At 34.8% G+C, this 26,229-nt stretch overlaps 1 protein-coding gene across 1 annotated transcript in view; it reads left to right on the top strand.

The window, feature by feature from the left end:
- The first annotated feature begins 3,174 nt into the window (after nt 1-3,174).
- DPYD (dihydropyrimidine dehydrogenase) overlaps nt 3,175-26,229 on the top strand; it is a 934,958-nt gene continuing 911,903 nt past the window's right edge. The window contains exon 1 of the mRNA XM_049765668.1: nt 3,175-3,286. Within this exon, the coding sequence (XP_049621625.1) occupies nt 3,248-3,286 (39 nt within the window). The 5' untranslated portion in view covers nt 3,175-3,247. The remainder of the gene's footprint in view (nt 3,287-26,229) is intronic.

Here is a 26,229-nt window from a genome sequence, read left to right as displayed (position 1 = left end):
CTAAAAATAATTATTTAATGTTACACCACAGAAGAAAAATTAAAACATGAAAGTTTAAATTTTTATTGTTTCTGCATTAGTGGTATGAAATTATTTTTCATAAATGAAACATGACTCAAGCTTCCTTATAACAGTGATGTTATATAATAATAGTAATATTAATAATAAATTATGTGAAGAAAATTACAAACTGAGATACATTTTGGCAAATGCATACTATAAGATAAATTTTCTCTCAAGTCTACAAAATTTTTAGTGGAACACCTGATATTTAACCGTGCTTCCAGATGGAGAGACAGCTTGACAAATGCCATCATAATTTACAACTTTTAAAAAATGTGGTGTGAATGCATCTGCAGTAAGCTTTGAACATCTTGGATTATTTACAGGTACAACTATGTGTAATTTAAAATTTCAATCGATTTAAAATATTATTAGGTACAATCACTGATCTCAGAATATAGGTGTGACATAAGAGCAACGTGGTTAGAAATATTAAACCTTAAAAAAAGAAATATTAAACCTTAATTAAATGTCTTGGAATGCTAGAAGAGCTGACAAAATCAAATAGGAGAGGTGGACAAGAAAACATTATTGCCCTTCCTTTTTTGGACACTATGCAGTGAATCAGGGCTTCAAAGCTTCCACCAATGACTCAAAGATTACACTCATATCCATACTCTAGCAAAATTCCAGTAGGTCACAAAAGAGCATACAAGATTACAAGATTAATTGCAATCCTTTGTTAAAGAAAGCATACCCCACATCCTGTTGAGATGCCAAGGTGATAAGATTTGACTTCACTGTTCCTGGTAAGAGCCCACTTCTCTACAATTTAACAGGGAGTCAATCCAGATGTTTACTGGCAAAGTCCAGAGGCTAGCAGAGAATGAGACTGAGCACTGATGGGTGCCCATAAATCTCAGGAACAAATTTTGACCCTTTGTAGCATAACAGTATGTGGCTGCCATTTTCTTTACCAATCCAATATTGCAAGATATAGTGATATCCCAACTAAGAAGTTCAGATATAATAAAAAATGTATATCTGATGAGGTTGAGAGATATTAAAGTGGAATTTGGGTTTTATATTTAATGAATTACATTTTCATTCCAGTTTAGATAACATGGTTACAGTAGAGCTAATGGTTCTAGTGTTTATGTACAGTCACTATTCCTTTTCCACCACCTAAAGTGTCCAAGACACATCTCCATTGTCCTTATAATTGATGATTTCCTTTCTTCCTTCCTTCCTCATTCTCTATTTTATTCCTCCAAACCTACTGAATGCTAATATTTTTTTGGGGAAAAGGGGCACATCCAGTATTCCTGGGGGTTATTTCTAGCTCTGCACACAGAAATCAGTCCTGGTGGGCTTAGGATACCATATTGGGTTTCATCTGCTCACCAAGCATTATTCTAAGTCTTATTCATTATACTATCTCTCTAGTTTGTTCAAGATAAGATTGGAAATTAAGGTAAGGGACAAGTTAATAAAATGTCACATGGATTTTGTACTTGATCTTCACTACAGTGGTGTGTGTGTGTGTCTAACTGTGAAAAAAATTAGTTTGTGTGTTTGTGTGAAAAGCCAATGAACAGTACTTAATATTAAATCTGGAGTGCTGAAGGGTTACTAAGTATAGAAGCTGAAGCATCTTAAAAAACTGGTGTATGCAGTCAATATGTACAGATGAAGAAAGATTTCAAGTTGTCTTTGAAAAGAAGTTTGAATCCAGGAAACCTGGGGTTGGAGCAAATGTGGGGGGGAATGTGGTATATATGAAAACTTCTAAGTATCTTTCCAGTTTTCTTTAATCACTACATTTGATTTAAGAAAAAATAATGTCATGCCATGCTACAGTCTAGGATCAGGACAGTAATTTGATGGCTACTTTGAAGAAATCTTCCCCAGTACCTTAAGGTCCCTGACCCACAGTCCTTTAACTTTCTATCTGATTTAATTCTTCCTTCAAACAGAACCAGTCTGCTACTGTGTTACATAGTTTGAGTTTAAAAATCCATCAGAGGCAGGAGATATAGCACAGAGATAAGGCGTTTGCCTTGCATGCAGCCAAAGCAGGATGTATTATGGTTCGAATTCTGGCATCCCATATGGTGCCCCGTGTTGCCAGGAGTGAGTTCTGAGCACAGAGACAGTATTAGCACCTGAGCATTGCAGGGTGTGACTCAAAAACAAAAACAAATAAAAATCCATCAGAGGGCTGTGTCTTTTTGAAAACTATACCGGTATTTGGCACACTGAAGGTCCAGTAAACATTTGTTGAACAATTGATGAATTTACTGAGTGAGTGACGATGGATAAAGGTGTGTACAATATAGTCAAGAGGATGAAAAGTGTGAAAATAGCCATAATACTGTAAGCAGAAAAGTATGATAGAAGTGAGGAGGTTTGGAGTACAGATATATTCCAAGATCACAAACACACAAAAATAACATATAATTTTTTAAATGGAGTTCATTTATTTCTTGATAAAACTCAGTAAGTTCCTGCAACAACTTCAAAGCCAAAGCCTTTTAGAGTTGCACATTTTAGAAGAATTCAAAAGAAAATCCATAAGCACAGATTGTTCTGCAAAAATATTACCCTTATCTGGCACAAACTCCAGTGCACACTATTGAATATTCTTGGGTGTAGACTTTTACTGGGGGGACCCACCTCCTCTAACCCCCAAACTGACCCTCACTACTGCCCAGTAGGACCCACACACGCCAAAAACGATTTCACCCAGATCCCTGTTCTCAGGTTGTTCCAGAAGATGGGAGTTCTCCTGAAAGACAATGTGCCAGCACCTATTGGCTTCAGGAGGACAAGAAAAAAAAAACATTCAAGTGTTTGGGGGTGTGCAACCCTCAACTTCTGTGCTTTTTCACCTCTAATCCTCCAGTCACTGATGGTGCACAGCCCACTGGAAGCAAATCTGGACAGCAAAAGATGAGTCCCTCAACCTCTGCATCTGCTGGGATGCAAGACGCTGGGCCAGGGGCAGGCCTCGCCAGCTGGGTTCGGACTCCTCAGTTCTTTGCAGGCACTAGTGGGGTGCTCGCAGCTGCAGGGCCGAGCTCGCAGCCCCGCCTTGGGGGCGTCTCCTCCCTGCGCCCGCTCCGCCCCAGCTTTGCTGGCCCTGGGCTTTCTGCAGAGCTGTCGCTGTCACTTCAGTGTGTGACTGGAGCCGGAGAAAGCGGGTAAAGTCGGTCTTGGGGAGACTACAGCTGTCGACACTGCCATGGCCCCTGTGCTTAGCAAGGACTCAGCGGACATTGAGGTACTGATTGCACCTGGGACAGGGCTCGGTGGGTGTCTCCCTGCTGCCTTTGCAGCTCCCTTTGCAGCCAGGGTGACAAGGGAAACTTTGCTTGGGCTGCAAGGCTTTCTGCAAGCAAGGTTGGGGAGCAGAGAACTGGCACGCGCGGAGTGCAATATAGAGGGGAATGCAAGCACCCCGGGACTGCAGAGGGGTGCATTTAGGGCCTGGCTAGGGTTGTTTACTTCTAGGGAATCTAAGGAAATCTGTTTTGGAGCTCTTGGAATTGACTGTTGAGTTGAAGTAGTTCAGAGTTCAGGAGGTGTATTCCAGAGGCCAGTGGGATTTGCCAAGCTACTCCTTTCACCCACTCTGACTTTGAGGAGACCTGACTGCTGAATATCCACCAGTAGTTGAATATTGAACATGTGTAAAAAGCAGAATATAGAATAAAGTTGCATGTGCCAGCTGCAGCAGTTCCCTCTAGCTATAGGATTGCTTATGAAATGATTTAGCATTGGAAAAAAGAAAACAGAACTAAATCTTGAGAACATGAAGAATGCAACGGGGCCATGAAAGCATGATCCATTTTTGGACTGAGCCCAATAGTTTCTGATTTCCGCTTGCATGTTGTTTTTGTAAAAAGAACAAAATGTCATCTTTGCTTCTTGTTTCTGACTGATATGAACTGAACATTCCCTTGGAGTTCTCCCCTTGACAGCAATGCATGATAAGAAAGATCGGATTATAAACTATGACAAACTAATCCAAAGTCAGTACTTCTGAGCTAAAAACAAAAACAAAAAACAAAAACAAAAATACTGGCTTTTACTTTTGTTTGTGTCCTGAATCGATCATGCACAAACACAGGCCTTGTTTAACTTTTTTTCTCTTTTTTTCTAATGAAAGTTTTTATTTTTTCCTTAGTCCTTTCAGGGACTTAAAACTTTAAAACCACCTGTTTGCAGAAGAGCTGTTTGTGACACACTTTGCTCCTGTCATCTGTAGAGGAAACTTTGTGTTTCCATTTGGGTATAGTAATATTCTCTGGTTTCTATATACTTGTTCTAAAAAGTCCATTTTATTTTTTATATATCACATTTATTCTTTTTTAAAATAATTTTTAATAACAAGCTCCAAAGTATTTACTAAGTGGGAATCTTCAGTTAATTTACTTGTGATTTTTCTTGTGTACAGTTTACTTTTTTATATTGATCAGTGTGCTACATATAACTCACAGTATTTTAATATCTGAGCAGGATAAAATAGATTATAAATAATATCCCTTTTTGGTCCTTTTGACTCTCTTAAACGAACTATTTCTTTCCTTTTCTTTTTTTCTTACTAAGTCAAATTGCATATTTATGAAAGTTTTTAGGCCGTTCTGATTTCAGTGATCTAGAATGTTATAGTAAGTATGTGACTTCTGGATTTCCAAGTAAAACATCAATTAACTGTCTATGCTTTTCTCTTAAAATCATCTTTGAACTCAGTTCTTTACTTGAAACTATGGAAAAGCATAGTAGTGAAATAGTTCCTGACTCAGGTTTAGTTTTCATGTTGTTTCAATCAAGATGATTGAAGAAGTCTCTAAGTGCAAACCTCCTCAAATAACTATCATTTGTCAGTGTGGCCAGTCCAATATTAATAATAATCTAGAATAGTAGTATTCTAACTTTTCAGCTTTATTTGAAACCTGAAGCCCATTTAAATTGGTAACATCTTTCATCACACACCATACTTTACTTTTCACTGGAAGTAATACCCATGATTCATGAGCTGGAGTACCATGAAAGAGCATGAAATTAATCATTAAAATATAATGCACTGAGAAAAAATACATTAAGCCTAGAGCAACACATTCAAGCCTAGATGTCTCAGTTGATCCTATTGACTCCAGAGTTCAATTTTGTTTGAAGAATCAGCGTGAATTATGAAAGCTCTTTTTCCCATAAAATTTGAATGCAGGCATTAGCTTTGCCTTCCTTGAATGAATTCACTAAAAACATTGTCTGGAGAATTTTCTAGTTGTGACTATTGCCTTAAATGGAGAAGCAAGTGATTTTTTTTAAAAAAATTATTGGTATGAAAGCATTTGCACATTTGCTTGTTGGATGTGAAAAGAATAGGGTCTGATATAGTGATATGATATGGTGATACTCCACAATGATAGTAATTTAATTTTTTTCCATCTGCTATCTCAGAGTGTCAGGTTTCAAAGAGGCAGCCAAAAAACATTTTTTTTCCTGAGCATAAGTGTTATTGATGTATGCAACCTTGTGCAATCCCTCCATTATATCTAGTCTCATTCTGATATCTTGTCTGGATTGGGAGGATCAGGAGCATGTAAAAGAAGCTGAAAGTCACCAATCATCAAAGCTGTAATATCTGTGGGATGGAAGACAGACATAAAAAGAATACTTTATGAGGTAATAGGTTCAAGACAGCACCGCTATCTGCTAAAGGGTTCTCATTGTAGTAATGGTAGAAGTTTTATGTGAATTTAAGTTTTTTTTTTTTGTGGGGGGGGGCGGCACAGTGATACACCAGGCTCTATAATCAGACATTATTCCTGGTGGTACTAAGTGAACCTTATGGATGCCAGGGATCCAACCTAGGTCGCCATCATTATGTTGCAAGGCAAGTGTCTTACCTTATCATCAATGATACAATTGCTCCAACCCCTGAAGTCAAGATTTTATTTTATGTACATTAGTGGAGTTCATGTCTGGGATTCGTAGTTAACATTTTGAGGTTGAAGTCTACTCCATCCCCCCCCCCCTTTTTATTTTGGTTCTTGGTTTTCACCCTCTGCGGAGCCCAGCGGTTACTCCTGACTGAGCTCAGAATTCGCTCCTGGTAGGCTCAGGAGACCATGTGGGATGCCAGGAATCAAACCATAGTTCGACCAGGGTTGGCCATGTGCAAGGCCAACACGCTACCACTGTGCTATCGCTCCACCCCGTTTTAGTTTTGTAACTCCAGGCAGATTACTTAACTCTTGGAAAGCTCTCTAGCATAATCTATTCAGTAATATTAACAGGAAAGATAAATAAAAGATGTTACTAATTGACATCACTACTTTTTAAAAAAGACAAGCATGTTCGATAAAGAGACTTTCAAATGTTAGGAAATAATAGGCAGTGTAGCTATGCATACTTTAAACTTTATTAGTGATAGGTATTACTTTTGGGTTAGAATAAAATTTTCTTGAGTGCTTTTTATATGATATGTATTATGATTTGTACAATGTAATCTTCTGGAGAGGTTTCAAATATGTTGACTGACAGACACTGATCACTTAGTCTGACCTTAGAGATACTTTCATAGTATTTTCTTTAGTGATAAGTGATAACTTCTAAATGTCAAAATCTGTACTTTAAGAAAATGAGAGTGATTTTGAAAGAGATCACTTTCGTTCATTTTTTTAAAATTTTCTCCCCTAAGAGGTCCTGCTAAACGGGGTAATAGGATTTATGCTTTACAGCAACTTCAGGGAGAGTTAAGCACTTGGGATTCTTAAGAGCTGATCAATATTTACAATAAAACTAAATTTTGGATACTAAAATTTCCTGTTCCCACATCAGTAGTTGGTTCATCCTTGAACTCCAGCAATTAGTAATAAAATTTTATAAACTGCTTTCAGATTTACCCTGAATTAAAAAAAATTATTTCAGTTTAGTGCCCACCAAATCACAATGTACTTTGAGTCTCTTTTTGTAGTACTTATAGTTCAAGATAATAGGGAGTTATCTTTACTTATTAATAGAGAAAGTAAGATAATGAAATGATGGATTTGGAACATAAAAGGAATATTTGAAATGTAAAAGGGATAATACCTCAAACACTTTTATCTTAAGTTGGTTTAACCCTGGGGAGGCAGTTGTCCATGGGTTCAAAGGAGAGAATAAGAATTCAACCTAGCAGGTTATATATTAACTTAAATGTATTATCCTTTTACTGAGCTTGTTAATAATAACTGCTTCTTGCTACCTTCTTTGGTTCTGGGTGGGTATGACATATTTATAGAAATACTATCATAACTTGTAAAGTTCTGAAAGTCTTTGAATATTTTTTAATCTAAAATTGTGAATTTTAAATTTTCCTCATTAAACTTCAGAATTTGTGTAGTAGAAAGAAAATGCGTTGGTCATTGCTTGCTATCCTAATACCTATACTAAGTTTTATATAAAATATTAAATTATTTATTTATTGAAGTATTTTCCTTTCTAAGGAACTTTTTTTGTTTGTTTGTTTTTGGTTTTTGGGCCACACCCGGCGGTGCTCAGGGGTTACTCCTGGCTGTCTGCTCAGAAATAGCTCCTGGCAGGCACGTGGAACCATATGGAACACCGGGATTTGAACCAACCACCTTTGGTCCTGGATCGGCTGCTTGCAAGGCAAATGCCGCTGTGCTATCTCTCCGGGCCCTCTAAGGAACTTTCTGTGCTTTAGAAATACATGTGATTATATGACAAGGAGACAATTTATTCCAATGATATCTGGAATATAAGACCAAAACGTGAATACTAGGTAGAAATTTTCTGTAGTTAAATTTGCCTTTTCTATCAGTACATTTCAAACAAACTGTACCCCTTGCTAAAGAATTGAGATAACCAGCATTGGTGGTTTAATTAAAACATTGAGATTAATGTCTAATTAAGAATCTATCACTAGGGAGATTTTTAGATTGGATCTGCTTAATCTTAATCATAGCAGATAGTGTTGATTGATTGCTTAATTGTAGAAATGAGTTTGAATTCAGTAGTTTCCTTTTTTAAAATCTGAATGAAAACCTCAGTTTTGGAACGTTAAACAATTCTAGTAAGGATTTTATACTGAGGAAATGTATTAGATTATTTAGCAATCCTTATAAAATCTATATGTTAACAGGCAAAAAACACAAAATCTGTAAAAATATTCGATGCCACTTATTGGTCAATGTGTATGAATTTTAAAGAACACAAACAAATCTTAAATTGGTAAAACTGAAATGAAATGAAAAATAAACAAAAAATTGTTAAATATTATGACAAAGAAATCGTAAAACATTTGATAGAATAGTCTTACAGCATCTAATGAAGGAGGACTGGGTTATTAAATTTTGCCTTTTGGAACATAGTGACAACTTTGGAACTTAAACTTTCCTACTTAACACTAACAATTCAAAATATTATAAAAGATATTCTGAGATCATGAATTTATCTATAATCAGGATTTTGATTTTCATATGTGATTTGTTTACTTTCTGAGTCTTATGTATTCTAATCCTACACATCAAGACAAGGTATTTTATGCCCTCAAACATCAATATTCTGAAACTAATTATACTACTAGGATAAATCTTTAAGTTATCCTTAAATATCCTTAAATAATTACAAATAATTACAAATTATTTTTTCTATTACTTTAAAAGAAAATTTTACACTAGTAAAAAGGATATATCTGCATTCAAATCAATGTTTCTCCTAGTTTGCTTTAGCTGCTTTTAAAAAATATTCTCCTCCTCCTCTTCCTAGTTCCCCTTTATAATCATATTCTTTCTTACTCCTCCTCCTTCCTCTTTCTCTTCTTCCTCTTCCTCTTCTCTTCCTCTTCTTTTTAATCTTCTTCCTTTCTCTTTTCTTCCTCTTATTATTTTTCTTCTTCCTTTTCTTCCTCTTCTTATTCCTCATCTTCTTCAACTTTTTACTTTTCTTCTTCTCCTTCTCCTCCTTCTCCTTCTCCTCCTTCTCCTTCTCCTCCTTCTCCTTCTCCTTCTCCTTCTCCTTCTCCTTCTCCTTCTCCTTCTCCTTCTCCTTCTTCTTCTTCTTCTTCTTCTTCTTCTTCTTCTTCTTCTTCTTCTTCTTCTTCTTCTTCTTCTTCTTCTTCTTCTTCTTCTTCTTCTTCTTCTTCTTCTTCTTCTTCTTCTTCTTCTTCTTCTTCTTCTTCTTCTTCTTCTTTTCTTTCTCCTACTACTACAACTACTTCTTTTTCTTCTTCTCCTCCACCTCCTTCTTCTCATTCTTCTCTTCTCCTCCTCTACTTCCTCCTCCATTACCTTCTTTTGCCACAAGAGCAGTATCCAGTGCTTGTTTATTAATCTGCACTCAGGGATCACTCCTAGCCAAGTTTGAGAGACCATAGTGGATGCTAGGAATTGACACCAGATAGGCTATGGGCAAGCAATTGCCCTACCTACTGTATTGTTTCTTTTCTAGCTATTTTTATATTAAAATGCTTTTCTACAAATTTTGTCATTTTATATTATGTAAAATTGAACATGTTCCAAGTATAGTTTTCTCATGCATTTTATTATAAAAGATATGTTCAAATCCTAATCTTAATATTATTATTAGTTTTGTAATCTAGGCCTTTACTGGAGTGTCATTTCTTTCTCTATTAATTGGTATAATATTAATTTTCAACTCAATAACTTAGAATCTGTATATATTATGCCTCAGAAACATATATTGCATAAAATATGTCTTTAAACAGGTAATAATTACTTAAAATTTATTATTGCATATATTGTGTGTTATGGACCAAAATCTGATAAAATAATGGATCAGAGAGCTAATAAAATTTTAATAATTAAGAGGAGGCTCTTTACACATTAAAATTTTTTATATTTTGAGACTGGAGAGATAGTTCAGAAGCTATGCACTTATCTTAGCACATATTGGATTTGGATTTGATCCCAAGAAACCCTCTATGATCTTAGAGCATGAAATAAATCCTTAGTATTGCCAGGTTTGACCCTTGTACCTTCTCTTCAAATGCTCTATGTTATGAACATATGAGGCCATAGGTTCTATTCTTGGTAAAAAAAAAAAAGCAAAATTTGAAGATATGTTTATAATATAATTGGTGACTCTATCAACATGATTGATTATATAAAAAATTACCAAAGTTTAGAGTTAAAGACCCCCAACCATTTTGATTTTTAATATTAAATTGGGTTCTACTCTAATTTCCAATAATATTTAGGAGTCTGATAATTTTTTGAAAAGATCTTCACAATATCATTAGAAAAAGAAAGCCAAACTCAATGATCTCAGTACAAATGGGTCTAAGCTGGCAATTTTTCTGAACCAAGCTATTAATCTCAAAGTAATTTTTCCCCAACTCTCTAAGCACATGCTATATTGGTTTATAAATAGCTTCTTTAATTCCTAGGTTGGAGTGGCTTCTAAATAAACCTGACTTGCATCACAAAAAGTTAAAGTGTGTCATGTTTTAAAACATGACTCGATTCATAGCATCTTTATACTGGGCTATAGATATTTTAGCTTTTGAAGCATTAATTGTGATTGGTTGCATAATAGTATTCCTCTACCTCTGTTCATAATAATTAAAAAGAAATTCTATGTCCCTACCTCCCAGGTGTGTGGAAATTGATATTATGAGTGCTTATGAATGTTCCCTTGAGGCACTCATGACTGGGCCACTTTGAAGACAAATCTCTTCATCAATAATGAAGCCCCGAGGGCCATTTCTCAGGGGATACTCGCAAAATTGCATGTCAACTCCATGCCTGATTTATACAGATGGTGCTCATGGATGAGCTCTGAATACATCTGCCTTTACCCCATGTTTTATTACCCCCATAACCTCCCTTTCCCCATTTCTAGCTCTTTTCCTCAAACTGCATCCACCAATGTTGATCTTCTTTTGCTCACCTATGTTTGAGTCATTTAAGTTATTTATTTTTTTTAACTTGGTAAAGTTCTTTGAGTAATTTTTTTATAAAAATGGACATTCACAGTTATGTTTAAACATTTGAAATGCTACTATGTCAGATGTCAGGACCATGTAAAAGTTTTTACCCAAAGAGTAGAATATTAGAAATATTTCATTAAGTTAAATACCTGGAGCAGGGGACAAGGTTGTGAGTATTTCGATTAGAATCTTGAATATGAGGCCATATAGATAGCGCAGCAGTCAGGCTGTTTGCCTTACATACAGCCACCTGGGTTTGATCCTCAGCATCCCATATGGTCCTCCTAGGCTGCCAGGTGTGATTTCTGAGCACAGAGCCAGGAGTAACCCCTGAGTGCTGCTGGGTGTGACCCAAAAACAATAACAAAAGAGATAGTTTTAAATATGTTTTGGTCCCTAGATCTCTGACACCTGTGAGTCAGATATATTTTATTCATCATGAATTGTGCTGATTACTCCATAAGCTTGCTATTAATTAGTTATTTATTTAAAGATGGTTTATAATAAGACGTGGCAATGATGAAGTTGTTTGGAACTGGGACCTTTGTAGTAACCAGGTTAAGAAAATGTAGAGGTGACTCCAATCCTTAAGAAAAACAACCCATTAAAACTTTTGAGGTTAACTTAAAAAAAAAATTTATTGATGCATTTTTATGTATATTGATTAAATACAATATGAATCATTGAATTCTCATAGAAAAAAAAAAGAAAATGTAGAGGTGATGATATAACTACTCTGATTTGCATGCTATTTAGGATTTAATGTATCCTATATATCAGCTGTGTACACCTTATCTATGCATTCTCTGATAATGTTTTGGTTTTGGGGCCACACCCGGTGATGCTCAGGGGTTACTCCTGGCTATGCTCTCAGAAATTGTTCCTGGCTCTGGGCGACCATATGGGACACCTGGGCCATGGTTCCTCCTAGGTTAGTGCTTACAAGGCCCTACTGCTTGCGCCACCACTCCAGCCCCTCTCTTGATAACTTTTAAACAGTTTCATGCCTAGTGGACTCTTGACGTTTTCTGTATAGCAAATGGACATGCAAGAGTCTCAGTATTTTCTAAGTATACAGCAATATTGATTCTTTTTAATCTGATAGAAGTTCTGTGAGGGAGATCTAGAAATAATAAATAAATAAGTCTATAGATAAATTCATGTTCCTTCCATATTTTTTGGATACTGCTGCCTTTAAATTGAAATTCAGGGAAGAGTTTCCAAAGAGAAGACCCATTCTCATTTTCTCCATGGATGCATATGACAGGGTTCCCTGCCCAATAAGTTACTTTTCTTTTCTCCTTGAACCTTAGAAACTGTAGAGCTTTTAGATTATTGTATAATCTTCCTTGACTAATGCTTCGGGGAAAAGAATATTCTTGGTAAATTAGAGAGGAAGACTTTTAGTTCCCTTCATATATCCTGGAGTTTCCTATTATTTCCCAAAGTGGTTCATATCCACAGAATTGGGGCTTGGAAATATAAAACACAGAGAGTGGTACCTCAGGTATAATGTGTATGTGGGAGCTCTCTATTTCTTCTTTTAAACAAGGTCAATTTAGGAGCCAGAGCAGTGGTGTAGCAGTAGGGCATTTGTCTTGCACGAGGCTGACCTAAGTCGGACCATGGTTCAATACCCCAGTGTCCCATCTGGTCACCCAAGCCAGGAGCGATTTATGACAGCACAGCCAGGAGTAACCCCCTGAGCATTACCAGGTGTGGCCCCAAAATAAAACAAACAGAAAAGGTAGATTTCTAGGGAACACCGAGTTGTTTTATTATTGTTCTGGAAGGAAGTTAGTCATTGGGGAACATCTGATTTAAAGTTTGGTCGCATTCATAAAGTTTGGTAGCAACATATGTAGAGCACGTATTTATTTTTGTTGGGGGAGGTGAATTTTTTAAACATATTATTTTTTAATTTAATAATTTTATTTTTTATATAATTTTTATTTTGATGAAAGTGGATTACATATCTTTCACAGAAATATTTTAGGTACATATTGACATTGAATCAGGGGAATTCCCATCACCAAAGTTGTCCTCCCTCCACCCCATTCTCAGCTTGCATCCCATATCCCCCACCATTTACCCTCCCCCCCAGGATGCTAGTATAAGTGATCCCCTCTGTGTCTAGCTTACTACTTAGTGATCATACAACTGTTTGGTCTTGGTGCCCTCCATTATTTCCCCTCGATTTGAAAGGAGGAACTAGATGATGTGGTTCTGTTTGAAGAAAAGAAAAGCAACAAAATGGGGTAAAAATCAAATAAGCCAAAAATAGACAGAGTCCTTCTAGAGGCTTTCAACATCAGTTTGAGAGAGGAAAGATAAAAAGAAGGAGAAACACTACAACAATACAAAAAGAGATATCAAACAAAAAATCCAATGAGCACTACAGCAATAAAGAGAAGCACCACGTGATAATAACAGTCCTGAAATAAAAACAAAACAGAAAAAGAAAGAAAAAAATGGATACAACAACTACAATATCAATACTAAAATAAATAAATAAATAAATAAAAATAAAAACAGATAGACAAATAAAAATATTATGTTGTGCAGTTTTTTTTTCCTGCATCATAGGCACAGTAAATATTGGGGGTATTAGAAAGGGAATTCCCTTGGCCTAAGAGATACAGGGTTAGATTTACTGTTAAGGCTCACATTGGTAGTGTCCAGGACCTACTTCTCATTGGTGGTGTGCTGGCTGGTTAGTTCCTGCTCTGCACAGGAATTGTTCTTAGCAGTATTTATAGGACATGTGCTACCAGAAATTGAACCCAAGACACCTACATGGAAAATTTGTGCTCATCTCTCTGGCAATAACAAATACTTTTATGGTTGATTTTTGTTTGTTTTTTGGAAACACCCGGTGACACTCAAGGGTTACTTCTGGCTATGCGCTCAGAATCACTCCTGGCGGGGGACCATATGGGACAGTGGGGGATCAAAATGTGGTCCATCCTAGGTTCGTGCATAACAAGGCAAACGCCCTACCACTTGAGCCAGTGCTTCAGCCCCATGATTTTTAAATGATTTTTCATGTTCCTTTCAGAAAATATTTTTTTTCCTTTCAGAAAATTTAAATTAAAGAGTAAAAATGATGTAAAAAACATGGCATAACTTTATTCAGAGAGCCATGATGTTTGGATTACACACTTGTCATTTGTGTGCATAATTTCCCACCAAATAGTTATTTTTGTTGTTAGTACACATGGGTTTACTCCTGACTATGCTCCAAAGTCATGTCTATGGTACTCAGGAAACAATAATACTGTGCTGAACCGGGTTGGTAAGTGATTTTCCTACTGTGCACCTCTATTGTTTATGACCTCTGAAAACTGATTTCAATCAAACTATATCTCTGTTTATTTATATATCTTATCAGAAGTATTTCCACCAATCCTTTTAACTGTTAAAAATAATTTGAAGTAGTAGTTTGAGTTCAATGGTGTGAAGATAAAATTGACTCAGGTCTCTGTTTTGCTATCACATATTTACATTGTTTTTATAGTGCTATTAAGATTAGTGCTCCAACGTTTATTTTTTGAATTGTATATTTACTTAGAAGGTTGACTTTGCTAAAAAAATTATATTTTAATTCTACTCCTTCTAGATACAAAATTCAGCTGAAGTCAGTGTCTTAAAACTGTTTATTTAGTTAGTTATTTATTTGTAATTAACAAACTCTTGGCCCCCAAGCAGCATTCAGGCCTATGTTTCAGTTCACATGCCTGTAGATGCCATGATACTCAGCCTCTGCAGTTTTAGAGATACACAGCCCTTCTGGTGGATTTGGGGACCTCCAGGGTCTCACTGGTAGAGCTCAAGGGCCACCTAGTGTAATACAAAAATTCTTGAAGGACCATGTGATAGTGGATTTCAAATAGATTTGGGTGCATGTTCAGCTTGTACCCTAAACACTAGTGATCTATCTCCCAGACCACAAAAGTATATTTTGAGGCTTTGGGGGTGTGACTAATGGTAACACACACATCTTGTATGTGTAAGATCTTGAATTTGATCTTCCTACATTGTGCAGCATTGCACCACCATAACCATCAAAAACATATCAGTAGTATCAGAAAGTAAAGAGAAATTTCTTTATAAAATCAATAGATCCATTATTATTTGGAAGGGAAAAATGTACAAAATTAAATTGCACCCAATCACTGACCTTCATTCTTTTGCTATACAATTTTTGCCCTCTTCTTAAGCATTAACCAGCTATTTTTGATTAAATTGTGTTTATGCAAACTGTATAATTTTTTTCCTGGGATTATCATAGTATTAACTGTGTATATATACCGCAACTAATTTTTGTTTGTTTGGGGGCTACAGCTGATGGTGCTCAAGGGTTCCTACTGACTCTGCAATTTAGGGTGATTACAGACAGTGTTGGGGGGTATATAGAAAGCAGGGAACAAACCTGGATCAGCTGCATACTAGGCAATTTTGCATTCACTCAGGTCCATGTACCATAACTTCTTGATTCATTCATTGCTAATTGGGCATTTGGCTGTTTCTAATATCTTGGAATTGTATTCCAAGAAGAAAATATGTGCATATATCCCTTTGAGTTAATGTTCTAATATTTTGGGTATAGAAGTGGTACAGAAATTGTACTGCTGGATCATGTGGGAGTTCTCTTCCTATTTTTTTCTTTTTTAGGAATCCTCAGATTGTTGTCCATTGATGTTGAACTATATAGCATTCCTACAAAGAATGGGTTTATCCTATATTTTGAGGCCAAAATATGTAGCATTTTGAGTTCTGGACATTTGTTTTCTTAAACTTCTATCATTTACATATGGTATTTATAATGAACAATTTTCATTAGCCTAGGGTTTGAGAAAAATCATTTTCTCATCTCTCTATGCCCAAACTAGATGATAAAATGAAAATAATCTTTACATTTAAGATCACTATATCAGGATTGTTTTTAAAATAGCACTACAATGGAAATTCTGTAATAAATTTTAGGTTATTATCCTAGTTTCAATTAATCTCAATCTGATAGCTGTTATATAAATATTTATGAACTTCTTTTATTGTTATTTAAAAATGTAACAATTACTAAATGCTCTTGACTGACTTTTTTTTTTTTTTTTTTGGTTTTTGGGTCACACCCATCTGCACTCAGGGGTTACTCCTGACTCTACACTCAGAAGTTGCTCCTGGCAGCTCAGGGAACCACATGGGATGCCGGGATTCGAAACACTGTCCTGCATGCAAGGCAAATGCCTTACCTCCATGCTATTTTCTGGCCCCTCTTGACTGGCATTTTAAATTTGCATATGTTTGGCAATATTTGAACTTTTTATTGTTTTGTTTTTGGGCCACACCCTGTGACGCTCAGGGATTACTCCTGTGCTCAGAAATTGTTCCTGGCTTGGGGGACCACATGGGACATCAGGGATCAAACCAAGATTTTTCCTGGGTCAGCCACGCTCAAGGCAAATGCCCTACTGCTATGCTATAGCTCTGGCCCCAAACATTTTTTATTTTAAAAAATAATTTTCTTTTATGTAATTTAATACAATTTTAATATAGAATCAGAAAATGTTGAAAAATATAAATGAGGAATTATAAAAGTAAATCTTAAGAAAACTAAGTCTCAATTAATTATAAGGCAACAACAAAATTAATGTTGTTTTAGATCTATACACACTACTAAGCCCAATTTTAAATTTAGAAAACCAATAGACTCCCTGGTATATTAATGCTATAGAAATGTTTATTATTTATTTTAATTTTTATTAAAACTGTAATAGATTTATACTTGGAGTCTAGGCTTTGGTTTAGACTAGCAAACATTAATATTCTAGCTTAATCATTTTTGCTTTTGGCAAAATAGTTAACTTTTGAGTTCACGTGGGAATATAAATGGTGAGTGTGCCTGAGGGGTACCTCAGGGGTTCTGGATATTGATCTAATGAAAAAGACTTATTGGGATGTAGAGGATTGTAACAAATGGATAATGTAGTGGTAGGTTTCAAATAAGTTGATCAGAGATACTAAACATGATTAATCATAGCAAGGTATATATAATATAAAGTCAAGTATATAGTCGAGTTCATGTGTTCAAGAATTGTAAGGAGAAGGAACTCTCGTGTACGATTGATAGGGATATAAATTGCTACTACAATGTAGGAAAATATGGTGGAATTTCACTAAAAAGTTAAATATGTGGACCTAGGAATTAATTAGTGGAAATAGTGCCTACATTGCCAACCAAGTTTAGTGAGGTCTCTAGTTTAACTTAAAGTACTGGCACTACAATATCTGAATTGATATAAGTGTTTGAGATCCCTATAGCTACAACAAAGTGTGTGATATTTGACCTAAAACACATAAAGAGACTACAGCTAAGGACTATAGTGGGGATAATAGCAAAAGAATTTGCAATAAAATAAAACCATTATTGGTAATTGGGGTAGATCCTAGCTGATAGAAGGGACTGTTGAAGTCACTAAATACTGTGAAGGATAGGATGAATAAAAGACAGAGAATGTGATGTTCAGTTTTTACTGAGTTAAACCACAGCATTTTCAGATACTGTGAAGAGTTGGTAGAAGAAACAAATATAGAATTTTCTGTATAATGAAGAAGAAAACAATGTGGAGATACTTGGGTCTCAGAGAGAACCTACCATCAACTTCAAAGACAAACTTTATAGAATTGATCTCCAAATCAAGAAATGCCAGATTACCAGCAAAAACCAGCACTTCAAAAGGGTAATTAGATCCCATATGCTTTTAAAAGGGATATAGAATCCCTTACACTTCTTGGTAAGTTTCAGAGAATTTATGGATCATTAATATTGAGGACTTCCAGCCTCAAAAATATAAAGACATTAAAATCCTGTTCTTTTGAGTTACCCATCTTAGGTATACATTTTAGCAGCCCTAGGAAATGAAGAGAAATTTTCATATAAATTGCATAGAAGCTGGAATATTTGAGGAAGGAAGGAAGGAAGGAGGAAGGGAGGAAGGAAGGGAGGAAAGGAGGAAGGAAGGGAGGAAAAAACGAAGGGAGGGAGGAAGGAAGGAGGGAGGGAGGAAGGGAGGGAGGGAGGAAGGGAAGGAGGAAGGAAGGAAGGGATGAAGGGAGGAAGGGAGGGAGGAAGGGAGGGAGGGAGGCAGGAAGGGAGGGAGGGAGGGAGGGAGGAAGGGAGGGAGGTTGAGAGAAAAGGAGGGAGGGAGGAAGGGAGGGAGGGAGGAAGGAAGGAAGGAGGAAGGAAGGAGGAAGGGAGGAAGGGAGGGAGGGAGGAAGGGATGGAGGAAGAAAAGGAGGGAGGGAGGGAGATAAAAGGCTGTAATTCAGATAATTGGAAATAGAGATAATGAGATTATGGCTAATCTTTGTAAGAGTTAAAATATTCATTAAATTCAGAGTTTAAAGAAGTCATTAGTGTTGGATTTCATAATATAAAGAGTTCTCTATATAAAGTCTTAGTTCTGCTATAATTTTCAGTTTTGAAAGTTTAATTTTTATATTTGTAAAATGGAGGAAAATCTACTTGTTCTTCATATTCTCACTGTGCTATGCCACTGTACTATGGATATTATCATGAAGCTATTTAAATTATAAATGGGTACAACAAGCACATAAGGAGGAAAAATAATTATCATCAAATGAACAAAGAACCAAACATAACATTTACACTCAAAATTAAATATATTTTCCAGAATTTAACTTAAAAATAAAATAAGCTATATTTTAATTAAATCTATTCGTAACTTTTAAGAACTATGTTCAAAGAATTCCTTTAGTACTATATTAGGAATGGTTAGAACGGTAAATGCGCCTCTCCTAAATGAGCTTATTATACCAGAATGGAAGATGAGGCAAATTTGTTAATTTATAGATAACTATAAATCAAGAGAGAAAGTGAAAATGCTCGGTGGATAATGATTTAAAATTATGGTCTTAAAATTAAAGTGTGTGTATTTTAAATTCACATTCATGCTGTATAATGACTCAGTTTTATATGATAACTTTGATTTTATTTAATAAATGTTTATATGACAGGAACAACACTGGGTGCACAGGTCTGAAGCAGGGCACTGTGAGGACTAAAAAAATAAAACAGACATAAGAGAAAAGCATGGGGTCACAGAACTCAAAGCTTCATGGACTAAGAAACCTAACTATCCTTCATGTACAGAATTCATTGTTTAGGACCAGTAAAATAGGAAAACAATTATTAATAGTCAAATGCCTATCTATGGTAATCTAATCTGATTAGATTTTTACAGATAAAAGGGGCCGGGGGTTTGGCGAGGTGGTGCTAGAAGTAAAGTGTCTGCCTTGCAAGCGCTAGCCAAGGAAGGACCGCGGTTCGATCCCCCGGCGTCCCATATGGTCCCCCCAAGCCAGAGGCAATTCCTGAGCGCTTAGCCAGGAGTAACCCCTGAGCATCAAATGCGTGTGGCCGAAAAATCAAAAAAAGGGGGCCTGGGATAGTTAATGCCAATATTTATATAATATTTTTTGTAGGAGAGGTGGCAGATAAAAGAGTAAATACAGATCCCACCAATAGGTCATTATATATGTGCTGCCATTGAGCAATAAGAGAGAGAGTAAGAGAGAGAGAGAAGGAGGAGGAGGAGGAGAAGAAGGAGGAGGAGAAGGAGAAGGAGAAGGAGAAGGAGAAGGAGAAGGAGAAGGAGAAGGAGAAGGAGAAGGAGAAGGAGAAGGAGGAGGAGGAGAAAAGGAGAAGAAAAAAGGAGGAAGAGAAAAAGGAAAAGGAGGAGGAGAAGAAACAGAAGGAAGAGGAAGAGGAGGAGGAAGAAGAAGAAGAAGGAAGAGGAGGAAGAGGAAGAGAAAGGAAAGGAGGAAGAGGAAGGAGGATAAGGAGGAGGGAGATGATGTTGTTGATAATGATGATGATGATGATGATAATAATAATAATAATAATAATAATAATAATAATAATAATAATAATGTCTGCCCTAGTGGAAGGCAATGGGAGGGAAACTGGGGACATTGGTGGCAGAAAATCTGCACTGAATGGGGAAGGGATGAGCACTGCATATAGTATGACTAAAACCCCATTATAAACAACTTTGTAACTGTATCTCATGGTGATGCAGTTCTATTTATTTAAAAAAGCATCTCTTCTCAGACTATCATCTTTCTAGTCAAGTGTAATTATTTTTTGGATATCTGTATATCTAACAGTAATTAATTCAAATAATCTTTCTTCTGGTTTCCTTACCTCACTTGAAATGTTAATAGCTTAGAGGCCAAAATTAAGAAAGATATTGCTTCAGTGATTAGGAAATAAGGTTGCCCTGGCTGATGTGGCTGAAATGTAACATAGGCTTTGATATCGGAGTTGGCATAGTTAGAGTTAAGTGGATTAAATATAAGTTTGTACAATTAACATTGTGTTTAGTTTTGATTTTTTTTCACTGCAGTGTCCTGAATTCAAGAACATTCAAAGGTTAAATGGATTGATTAGAGTCAGGTGTGATTTTCAAACTAAAACCCATGAATAAGAGTCCAATTTATATTGCTTTTTATTCAGACAATAAAATGCATGGAAATAAGGAGATATCAAAATGAATCAAATATAGAAAATGGAAAGAACTTCAAATGTTGTAGCATATTTTTCTCACTGTATGCCTTCACCAAATTTTTCAATAAGATATTAGTTACTTGTTTCTTCAAGGAAATGTTCCTATTTCTAATTGAAGCAAAGTTTGAATGCTTTCTAATTCATAGGCCAGATGGTTGCAGTGGAGTGGGCTGATTGGATACCATCAATCACTTCTCAATATGATGGCAACTGACCAGCTTTGCCCTTTGTCAGAGTATGTTGACCTGGGATAAAATGGATTATTTATGTGCTGAGGAAATTAGGCAAAGGAAATAAATAAAATGGATGGAAAGACTTGAATTAGTTTGAAGATTCTGTATGTTCTCCCCCTATTTTTTAAGTTTTATATCACATTTGACATGTGTTATAAAATTGATTCACTGACCTCCTTGACTGAAGGGCACTTTTTTTGGTGTTCTGCTTTCAAATAGTAATGATGCCACTATCACTACAATTATCCAATAAAAATTATGTTTTTAAGATTTAAAATATGTGATGATAAGAGTTTAATGTCTAACTTGGAGTTAGTGCATATGTTTTGGATGTATAGCACTCTGGGTTTCATCTCTGACCCACATACAAAAAAATGTTAGCAGAGGGATTGTTCTATTATTAATATATATTAGTGTCATCCTTGTACATTTTTATAACTTAAAAAACTGTAGAATTAAATTATGCTTCAATGTTAATATTTAGATTTAGATATTATGTAATTAGATGCACTGTTGAAAATGTGTCAAATTCTCAATAATCTATAATTGATACAAATAGTGAATTTGTAATTATTATTTTTCACAACTTTAAAAACATGTACCACCACAAAACTATGTTTTCAAAATAAATATAACAGTTGGGTCTGTAACTTTGATTCTTTGAGTCTTATTTTTTGGGAGAAATTAAATCACATAAACTTTGCTGCATATTCTCCCGCTACCACTCAGACTCAATAGAGCCTTTTAATACTAGATAAATTATGAATTGACATGAAGATTTTATTTTTAAGGTCTTCTACTTGAAATTTTAGAATTAGGTACTGTCCAGTGAATGTTATGAGGTAACCTCTGAATTATTTCATTTTATTGTCATTTTAAAATATACTTTATTTTTAAACAATATAATGAATACACATTAAATTTTTTAAGGGAAATATAGTTTCCTTTATAATTCCTCCCAGTGCCTATGGCATAGGGTGAAGAGTTTAAGAAAGACTTGAATTTTAGTATTTGCTGATGACCATTAGGCAAATGTATTCTTCATGAATCTTTATTTTTTTTTATTTAAACACCACAGCTATATTGTTTCTCATAATTTTTCTACAGATTAAATTTGTTCTAAAGATATAATTGCTCATGACTAAATTACAGTCATACAATATACAACGACCTTCAGCAGTGCATATTTTCTAACATCAATGCAATGCTTAAGATAAAAAAACATGGCCTTCAGAAAACATAATAACTATTGTGTCTTCAGTATTCATTGTTTCTGAGTCTGTATAAAACTTACATTCTTTATCTTCCTATTTTCACCCTTAATTTTTAAATTATTTTTGCAGTAACATTTATAGATTTTCTTTTTAAAAATGAATACAGTAAATGGACTTAGATGTACGCATTTAGAAAATTCTGGGACTTTTTGGCTTTGAATTTTGATTAGAGTTGAGAAAAATGTTTTAAAATGTTATCTAAATTTTAACCTTTAAAAAATTGGATACTTAGATTTCTAGGTTCCTTTAGTATAGCATTGACCTATAATGATCTCAAATGATCTATAAGTAGGTCATTTAAAGTAATTTAAATGACAAAACAATATGTATAAAAATTTAAATAGTATGATGAACTTTAAGATAGCAGTACCAAGAGAGGTCAAGAATGATGATATAGAGGATAGGGCACTTTCCTTACATGAGACTGACTTGGGCTGAATCCTGGCACCCTAGAGCTCCCCCAAAAGTGATCCCTAAGTCCAGGAATAAACCTTGAGTATTACTGATTATGGCTCAAGCACCAAAAATTAGGACCAATAGAAGTTTCAAATTAAAAAAAATTATACAATAATCACAGTCATATTACTATGTTAACTTGACCTCTAAATATTCTTTTATTTAGTATATTTCCATAGCCTTGTCCATGATATTTAATAGCTTTTCTAAATTACTGTGTTTTTTCTCTTTTAAATTTCTGATTATGGAGGAAGCTCTACAAAATTCATAATCTATAACTTGAGTAATTCATAATCATGAATAATACATTAATTCATGAAAGTTCAGCATATTTCTAATGTATATATGTCAATATAACAAATCATGAAATACGTCATACTGTTCTATTTAAAGAAAAATAAAATTTTGGGCCAGAGCAATAATGCAGCGGTAGGGCATTTGCCTTGCATGTGGCTGATCCAGGATGGACCTGGTTCTATCCTGATCGTCATCCCATCTGGTCCCCCAAGCCAGGAATAATTTCTGAGCCTATGTATAGCTAGAAGTAACCCCTGAATGTCAATGGGTGTGCTTCCCCCACTAAAAGCAAACAAAACAACAAAAAACAAAAAAGCTAAAATTTTGGCTGTGGGGCCAGGCCACAACCAGTGATGCTTCAAGACCAGGGTCAGTCCATATAATGCTTATAGAATAACTGGCTTTGTTGAGTTCAAGTGGAACATTTTATGCCAGGGTCTCACCTAAGGTCTTACCTCCACTGTGATACATATTTCTCATTCTTACATTTAACTTTAATAAAAAGCATTTCTTTCAATTGAGTGAAAATATGGCATATTTTGTAAGAATCATTTGACTTTTGCCAAAGTGTAGACACATTTTAAAGAAAATGAAATCAAAGATAGTGCATTCCTAGTGCTCGTATTAAACCAAGTATCTAGTTCTTTTAAGTTTCAATTTCACTTCATAGTCAATACTATAAGAGATATCTTAAAAATCGACCCTTTGCTTTCTTACATTTGAACAAATGCGGAAATAGCTTAAAATGTTTTTCAGGATCAAACCAGGTATGTAATTATGTAGCGACCTTGTTAATTTCCATCACAGAGAGTCTTCCATTAAGTCAAATTCCCTTCTCTGCCAGCACAATAACCTTAATTACAAACTAATATCTTTCATCCTTGAGAAAAAATGTTTATACCTTTGAATAAGTTTAAGTGCTAAAGAGGCTTATGGAAACTATACAGTGATGGGATGTTCCTTTTTCAAACACCTGGAAGTTATTACAGTTATTTAGACTGGAATGGAGAATAATAGCTGATTGTTACCTAGTGGTATACCCAATTTAAGAAAAACCTTAAAGGGTAAATGGTTCTGTTTAGTATGCTCCTTTTTTACGAAGTAGTCTATGAATAGAAGGAAGAAATCTTGCTAGAAGTTGAATGCTGCTAATTTGATGAAATTATTACTCATTACACAGCAATGTAACTCTCCTTTAAACTTATTTTCAATTTGATCTGTAAAATGACAGCTGAAATGTAAGAATCTCTGTATTTATTGAAAATGATGGTGATAATTTACTCATCTTAGATGAAGAGCGTTTCAGTGGCAACAGAAAACTTTTAATGTTTAAAGAATAATTTTAAGTGGTGGGATCATTGTCCTCTTTTCTGTACAAATAAAAGAAATCTAGCTTCATACAGTATATGTGAAACTCTGAATTTATAGCTTATTAATTTCTTTCATCTTATATCTGTTTAATTTCTGATATTTGCTCTCATTCTACTTTGATACATAATTCTTTGGAAATAGGATCAGAGACACTATATAATAATGGATAATCCAAAATATTTGAGAATATATTTGCTATACTGTTTTTACTTTGAATGTGATAGATTGGAATTAGGAGACAAGAGTTTATATTGACTAGCTTTGATCCTTATTTTGTTTTACTCAGTTAATCTACAGATCCATATCCTGTATGACTCTCAAACTTTCAGAAAGAACAATTTAACTAATTCAAAGTTTCCATTAGAGTTTGATCTATAAAAATATTCAGGATATCATGGAGAATTTATTTATTTATTTATTTTTTTTTGGTTTTTGGGCCACACCCGTTTGATGCTCAGGGGTTACTCCTGGCTATGTGCTCAGAAATCGCCCCTGGCTTGGGGGAACCATATGGGACGCCGGGGGATCGAACCGCGGTCCTTCCTTGGCTAGCGCTTGCAAGGCAGACACCTTACCTCCAGCGCCACCTACCCGGCCCCATCATGGAGAATTTAACCAATCATTTCATTCAACAAGCTCAAAATCTTGTGAAAGAAGAGGGTACATTAATAGAAATATTTAGATTTTGTAAATTAAATTTGTGATATGTGATCTAATAAAGTATGTAAATTTTTTAAGTTGGAAGTGGTAAGCATATAACTTCTATTATAATAAAGTTGTGCTACTTGGCATTTCTAAGTTGTAAATTTTATTTTTGGCAGTAGAGCATCTGTGATTTCTTCACAATTTAGGAATAATCTTAGGTTTTCAGATAAGACGTCTGGACTTAATTCAAATCCATCCATTGGAAAGCATTAGAAACATTCTATTCTTACTGTCATTTTTTAAAGTTCATGTGTCACATATAAGATGACACCAATATTCAAATAATATGCTGAATGAAATGAACACTGTTTCCTATGTTAGTTTCCTATATATAGTATTCTTTTTAGTGGGTATCATTCCCTTTGTCATCACACATTTTTGACGTGGAATGCTATTTAATATTTTGTCTCTTCATAAACTATATTCATTGTCAAATTTTACTGATGCTAACAGCATTTCTAAGATTTGCTTTTTTCTTGTCATTTAAACCAACACCAGATAACCATTGCTTGCCAGGCAGTTTGTTAGAGGCTGAAGCCAATAGACATATGACAGACTTTTCTTTCAGGTTTTGTTTACATTGTTATCTACTCCAGTGGAAAACTAATTTGCAATGACTATGCAGATTTTTGTGTTATATGTGTAAAAATGTATAAAATGCTAATATTATTGCTATTCATGGGGAAAATAAAGTATTGTGATTATCAGAATAGAATTTAAGATAAATTTCCTTCACTTCCTAGACAAGATGCTCAACCTCCTCCTCCTTGTCTATAAATTGGCAATAACAGTACAATGTTGCTGAGGTAATGAACTTGAAAAGTGCTTAGAAAGTTGCCTAGAGTACCACAAATCCCCTTTATCATTGGCTATTATAAACAGGCTTATGTTGCAAAAACTTGGAAAACATGTTTAATTTTTTAACAAGACACAGTATATTTTTAAGAAAGAGATTTAAATGTTGTATAAAGGGGATAGTAAGAGAAAGAATTTCTGAAAGTAGTTTAGAAAGCAACATTGGGTGATTTTTTTATTCACAACATTGTGTCATATTGTAAAAATTTCATGTCAGTTAAAATGGAGAAACCTATTAACAGTCAATCAATGGAAATTAAAATGAATCATATTTTGTCTGTGCAGGCACAACAAAATTTCCATTGATCATCTTTGAAATGAATAATTTTAGGTTTAAGATTTTTGACATTTTGATGGATTTCAAGAAAAATACCAACTTATGCTGATGTAATTTCCCATTTGTCATTTAAGTGCACGAGCCAGATGCTTAAATTTATATATATATATATATATATATATATATATATATATATATATATATAT

Source organism: Suncus etruscus, chromosome 19, assembly GCF_024139225.1.
Source record: "Suncus etruscus isolate mSunEtr1 chromosome 19, mSunEtr1.pri.cur, whole genome shotgun sequence".
Lineage (NCBI taxonomy): Eukaryota > Metazoa > Chordata > Mammalia > Eulipotyphla > Soricidae > Suncus > Suncus etruscus.
Note: the sequence above shows the minus strand (reverse complement) of the source record. Positions and strands in the feature narration are given on the sequence as shown.